Raw genomic sequence first — 6,888 nt, forward strand, 5'->3', positions numbered from 1 at the left:
TTTTTTTTTACTCAGGCTGTATTTAGTGATGTACTTCACATACATTTCAACAATTTAAAATCTTAATACCATACAACAGGGATTTGAGACATAATGAAAACACCAAACAATTAAATATTTTCTGTAACATCTGTAATAATACAAGACGTTATACACCCTTTATTAAGAATAAATATACAAGTACATCACCAAATGTGACCAGTCAGTTCAAAGGTACACTGAGAATCAAACTTCAACCTATACATGGTGACATTCTTTAAAAAAGTGTGTTTGTGTCTGTTTTTTGAGATTAAGAAAGTTTCAGGTTATTCTTCATTCATTCATTGTCTTATGAAACAAGATCTCACCCTAACAGCTGTATTGATGCTGTGGTGGTGTGTGTGTGTGGCAATGTTGACAAAACAGAAGAAAGCAGCTGATTAGTTAATTGGTTGCACACAGAGTGACAACAGAGCTAGATGTCACGTTTACAGTGCTGTTTTATCAGACTTAATTGTGACCCGAAGTGATGTAGCAGCATCACCTGCGGATTTGGTTCTTTTGAAATGCGTTGGGGTATGTGTTCTGGGCACGGGAGCAGGAGGCACAGCAGACACTTCTGTAGTAAGGGTAAATGCAGAGTCGGGCTTGAACCACCACCATACAGTTATGATACTGGTCGCTGCATGATGGATCTGTGAAGGAAAGGGAGAACAATTTAGGGAAACTGAGAAAAATGGGAGAGGCAAAACAACTTTCACCAATCTCATTCACTCCACTCTTCTGCTTAGGCTAGCTATATCATGTCACGGTGGAAATGTTGGTGCTAATTCACTGAGCCTCCAAGTCAGTTTCTAAACTGCTATGCTTAGTCAGAGTCAGAGTCACCAGAGTGTAGTGACTCAAGATATCCAGTAAACTGCCTTGATCATCTGTGAAATACATGACTTTTTAAATCTAAAAAAGAAAATAATTTGAATACCCATATGTCCTGGAAAACCTGGAAATTACAGTTTTCCAGCCATGGAAACACCTACAAATTGATTATGGCCAAATATCCTGGAAATAATCAATAATAATAAACGTTGTCCTGGAACATTTTAATTGTATTTTAGCCCCTCAAAAGTCCTGGGAAATGATTTATTTCTTTTCTTTAAATAGTAGGAACCCTATGACTTTTAGGAATGTGTAAACACATATATACATACATTTCTGCTAATAACACATATTTAGTAAAAACAGGCAGCTATGCCAGTAGCACTGTGTGGTATGTCTTCCTCTCAAGCAGCAATAGCGGAACCATTAGCTGACTCAGCATGGCAAGACTGGGATCAAATGCAGCTTCCAGTGCCAACAGAGGACAGTTTGATGGCAGGGAATAAAGTGCTGTTATTTATTTGTTTTGCATTATTTGGCACATGGCACACTGGGACTGAGTCAGCTTATAGTAGCTGCGCAAGCCTATTTGCTAAAGGCAGCTACATTACCAGTTAGAGTTGAGGCAGAGGTAAAACCAAACAATATTGTCTCCATAAAATATGGTCCAGTTTTATGACTTTAAAAGGTTAAAAATGCATTTTTTATTTCATGTGGACTTTAATAGTAGTGCTTCCATTAACCAAACAATGCAGAATATGCTCACCAGTGAAAACTGTTGACAGTCCATTAGCATTACGATGTTCCACAAACCTTCTTGCATACAAGTTTTAAATGTTTGATACATGAATTTAAAAAAAAAAAAAACATTATCTTTTTCCTACATGTTTCCTTACAACCCCTTTTTTCTGGTTGAGACAGCAGGACACAGCCACGGCAACATTATCAACGATAACAGCATCACAGAAAAATCTCACTACAACCAGGTCATCTCTGACCCAACTGCACTTATAGTGGACACGCAGCCTTTAATGGCTCGGTGGTAGTACAACACTGCTTGCAGACTTACTTATCTCAGCTAAACAAGGTTGTTTGTTGCATTCTTCTCGGCTCTCTGGGGTCAAACTGGGGTCACAACTGTCACTTGGAGCAATGTTGTCAGCAAGACATCGCACCTCACGCACGCGGTAGCCACCATTGCAGGAGCGTGAACACTGAGGCAATAAAAAGAGAGAGTAGAGTTAGAGTTAGTTACCCTAGTTTTGTGTTGTTGAGTGATTTTATTGCATATGTTTCTTATATTTAACAATCCTCTTTTGCAGTAGTTAGTCCCTTCTGTTTTTGACATTCACCTGCATTTGAAAGTCTAAGTCTGTGAGTATTTATGTTTGTAGCATGTAAATGTCTACTTTGATTCTATTCTTTGTGTATTTTGTGTTTTGGCTTCTACATAGTATCAAGTAACATTTATTTTGTAGAAATGGATGCTAATTGCTACTAGCAATTCTCTATTAACATGTACAATAAGAATATTAGCTTAGATGATTTTTTTGTAGGGATTTCAACTGTATCACACTGTCTTCATTAGAAGATGGAGGTTGCTTTGTTGTCATAAAGATGGATGACATGCTGGCACAGTTAGCTCTGAAGATTTCATCATCAGTACAACTCAGCTTGCAAGTCAACAGCATCTCCATCAGCAGGACAAGTAAGTTTACTCTTTCCACTGATGAAGACCATGTGATATTTTTAAAAGCTCCAGAATAAAGAACTTGAGTTGGGATTGTTTTGTCACATTATTTTGAAAGCAATGGATGACTTGCATGAGGACAGGTATGAGTTAGTTAAGAGTTGCACGATAGAAGGACAGACTTTGGGACACTTACTGCACTCCACTCTGTGACATACCACTGGATGCCACATGGCTTCAGTCTGCAGGGCTGAGTTGTGATTGGTTGAGAGAGACTGGAACATTTAAACTGGTTCACAACCTCCATGCGACCGTTGTTGTTGAAAATACAAGCTGCACTCCGGGTCTGTGTGCCGTTCCCACACTCTGCAGAACACTTCACACACACACAGACATACGTGTGTAATATAAGGTGTAAAGCTTCAAATGGATGGATGGATGGATGTTTTCATATATTGAGTATATATATATGTGCATGTAAATTACCTGACCCCAGGGTCCAGTGTACCACTCCAGGCGGTCCTGGCAGGGGCCTGAGTCACACGATGTCACTTCTGGTGGGCGTTCCCCTTCGCAGCTATCCAATGGGAGATCAGTCACGTGATCTATCAGGCACACTGTCGTCCGGGTTCGATTGCCTTGACCACACTCTGCAGAGCACTGAGGAATGTCATACACACGCACATAGATTTTAACATGATTTAACTTCTTCCCTCTCTTGTCACTTACAGACACATACACACAAACACACCATAACAGTTTCTGTGTTACCCGTTGACTCCAGAGGGAGGTGAACCAGCTGCGTGCACAGGCTCCCATGTCACAGTTCTGTAGTGTTTCTGGCTTTAGGTTCATGTTACATTCCTCATCCTCCTCCACATCACCCTGGTTGCTCACACACACCACCTCCCTGCTGCGCTGGCCCACCCCACATGGCACTGAACACTGGAGGACAGAAGGTGGGACAGTATTCAATTGTGTTCATTAATACGTGTGTAACTTTGCTTCAATTTACTGTAGCTTTAGCAGTAATGGTTAGATTATCGCCACTGTGACTCAGATGTGTGAACAGCACAAATCACATGAAATCTGATCTTTTCAATTCTGATTTGTCAGAAATCAGAGACAGGTTGAAAAACATTATGCAAACAGCCAAACAAAAAACAATCAGATCTGAGCAATAAGTCTTTCTGAATGCCTGTTAATGACTGCAGCACTGTACTTACATACAATTTGGAAGTATTGTTTTGAGTATTTAACTCATAACTGTTCTCAGTCATGTACTAGTAATAGTGTGTTCGTGTCCTCACCGGGCTCCACTCAGATCGTATCTCCCACTGGCTGCAAATCTTCAGCTGACATGTAGACTTGGTCACTGGCCTGTCAGACAACCCACACAGCTCTGGTGCCATGGTAACTGAGGTCTCCGTCCCATTGGCATGAATGTGAGTGACCTGGCGGCAGATGACCTGGCGGTGCTGAGTGCCGGGTCCACACCTCCTGCTGCACTCTGACCACTCCCCTACGTCCCAGCTTTCAACCAATCACAGAGGACAAAGAGTGGGTTAGATGAAATAAAGAGCAGCTTGCAGTGGTTATGTATTGAGACATGGGTTTAGCAATGACCCTCCTCAAGCATAGTTTATAGCTATTATTGTACTATTATTGTTACATATTATTATTGTGTGTGGTCAGTTGACCCTGGTCTACAAGGAGGATTATAAAGCCTGCAGTTTCCTCCAGCAGGAGATCATAAACGAGACAAGCAAAATAAGCCCATTTCTGCTGCACAAGTTCAAATGTTTCTCCTCATTCTATTGCAACTAGAGTTTAAGTTTTGCAATCTCGCTGCTGCGCTCCCAATAGAAACATATATTCAGACTGACAGCTGTCATGGATCACTGACAGTGTGGGCGAAATATATCTGACAGTCTCACAACCAAACATTAAGTTAATGCACTAACGCCCCGCTACATCTTGGCGACTGTAAGATCTGGTGGTATTTACCACAAGACATGAAAACCAAAGCCACACCAAAGTGACTCAATGTGATTGACTGTGACTGATTTAAGACTGGAATGTGTGTGAGTGATGAAAACTTCACCCTGAGTCACAGCACCATGTGGAGGCTACGTGTATGTGTGTGTCCCGTTCTGCGTATGTGACATGGGACATCAGGTGTGTGTTTGTGTGTGTGTGTGTGTGTTGCTCACTATGCAGGACAGGACTGAGTGTTGCAGTCCTCTTCCCGGTCTGTTGGTTCAAGGGCAGGGTCACAGAGGTCAGCAGAAACAGTCACCTGGGAATCTTTCTGAACACACTCCCAGAGTACCTGACGCCTCCCTGGCAAGTGTGCAGACACACACGTACACACATGCAGAAAAAAAGAATAAGCAAGTGAAAAAATGTGACTGTATACAAACACATTCTGACAGAAAATGAGTTGTCATCCATTGTAATAATGTACGAGGCAGATGTGTTTTTGCCAACAATCTCAGCCATTTGGGTGTGTGACAGCTACTGTTATTAGTTAACAGCATTCAGTTACATTTGTGTGTGTGTCATCTTTGATTTTGTAATATTTTATTATTATTTATACATGTTCCCTTGCAGCAATTAAGTAGTAAAGTAGGGTGCCTGCACACAAATTTAATGAGCCAGATCTTTTGCACAAATAAAAAAGTGCTTCATGAACAAAGCATACAAGTATTAATTCAATGTGCGGTCATCCTTTCTTTGAATTATGTGTGTTTCCTCACCAGTGCCACAGGTCGTGCTGCACTCTGTGTGCCCATTCTTTGTCCAGGTGTAGGTGGGCTGAGGGTCAGAGTTCACGCTGGGCTCCGAAGGAACCTGGTTAGGGTGGGGTTTCTCTTTGATGATGTCGTCGCCCTGGTTGACCTCCTCACCTGAGTGGGGTGGGTCTACTGTCTTAGCTACAAGAGAGTGGAAGGTTTGAGGGTGGAGCTCAAATTTGACAGGCAAGTAAAGGAATAAAGGCAGTAAAGTCATTTATAATGTTGGATAGATAAAGGTAATGGAGTAAAATAAAATATAAGAATGTGAAAGGCATTGCCCATCTATGGTACACCCACACAGGCAATTTCACTAATTTTGGCTCATTAGACTTTCTTTTCAGATCTGTGTGCCGATGTACAGGCACACAGAATCCCTCCCTCCCTCCCTCCCTCTCTTGTTTTCTTTGTTTTACCTGTTTGGGGTGGGACAAATTACACCTTTATTCTAAAATTATTTCGTTATTTATTTATTTGCTTTTTAAAATTTTGGACACTTGGTGATGGTGATATTCACATGTGTGTGGATGTGCAGGGCCTTTAAGAATATATATATATATATTACTGATATACTGATACTTTAGGAAATTTCTGGTAATTAAATACTTATTTATCAGCATCAACAGACACAAATCAAGCAATTTCTTTAATCTCTTTAATGAAGGTTAAATATCAGGTAATGAAATTAAATCTGGCCGATTACTGCCTTAGTGTGCGGTAAAAAGCTCTTTGCCAGAATGAAGTCTGGCCGCCTGCCTGTCTCAAATATTATCAAAATTCTAATTAAATTTTCAAAAGGACAATTTTGCTGAAAATGATACATATTGGCTTTACCATGGCCCTGCAGTGAAATCTGAACTGAACACACAGACACGCACTGTACTGTACATGCAAACACAAACAGAGGCATCTGTTATGTGTTATGTTCCCTGGGGGGCAAACCAGAATATTTAGTGTGAGAAAATGACACTGTGGTCATTTAGGGTCACTCGAATATAGACTCAAATGTGTTTAAGCATGTTTATGTGCGCACTCACCCAGGGGAAGAATATCAGAAGGTGTATCTGGCTCAGGAGTTGGGTGTGTGTTTTGTAAAGGCAAGCTGTATTCATAGTATACGCTGGGACCTGGCTGCTGGTAGATCAACTGAAAAGGAGAGAGGGGTACATGTATATAATGAAATGTAGGAGTTTTATTTGTGTATGTGTTTGTGCGTCTGAATAAGAGACATTGGATGGATGCTGCTCCCATTGTGTGTGCAGCTCACGTAAACATGCAGGTCCTCAGTCAGTGGCCCGGGTGCAGTGATGGACTCTCCATTGCGAGAGCGAATTTCATTGGGTCGTTGGTACATCAGCTGTGTTCCCACAGCAGTAAAAATCCCCGGCCTGTCAATTACCCAGTTGCCATTGATGATGGAGACACCACTCTGGGTCTGCAGAGCTGGAAGAAAACCCCATAATCATCCATCACTCTAGAGTTCATTCATCATCAGAGTTGCCAATCTGAAAATGTTTCTACTGTTAGTTTAGTGTGTGTGTGTGTGTG

The 6,888-nt window shown here is 41.3% G+C and overlaps 1 protein-coding gene across 1 annotated transcript in view; it reads right to left on the reverse strand.

Moving 5' to 3' along the window:
• Window positions 1-225: 225 nt before the first annotated feature.
• Window positions 226-6,888, reverse strand: part of adamtsl7 (ADAMTS-like 7) — a 7,839-nt gene continuing 1,176 nt past the window's right edge. The window contains exons 3-12 of the mRNA XM_035659730.1: window positions 6,608-6,783; window positions 6,378-6,486; window positions 5,305-5,481; window positions 4,759-4,888; window positions 3,856-4,078; window positions 3,317-3,490; window positions 3,032-3,205; window positions 2,742-2,921; window positions 1,925-2,069; window positions 226-674 (exon numbers count right to left, since the gene is read on the reverse strand). Coding sequence (XP_035515623.1) covers window positions 520-674; window positions 1,925-2,069; window positions 2,742-2,921; window positions 3,032-3,205; window positions 3,317-3,490; window positions 3,856-4,078; window positions 4,759-4,888; window positions 5,305-5,481; window positions 6,378-6,486; window positions 6,608-6,783 — 1,643 coding nt within the window. The 3' untranslated portion in view covers window positions 226-519. The remainder of the gene's footprint in view (window positions 675-1,924; window positions 2,070-2,741; window positions 2,922-3,031; window positions 3,206-3,316; window positions 3,491-3,855; window positions 4,079-4,758; window positions 4,889-5,304; window positions 5,482-6,377; window positions 6,487-6,607; window positions 6,784-6,888) is intronic.

Source organism: Morone saxatilis, unplaced genomic scaffold (genome assembly GCF_004916995.1).
Source record: "Morone saxatilis isolate NCDOM2014 unplaced genomic scaffold, NCSU_SB_2.0 Contig17, whole genome shotgun sequence".
In the NCBI taxonomy this organism is placed as follows: Eukaryota; Metazoa; Chordata; class Actinopteri; family Moronidae; genus Morone; species Morone saxatilis.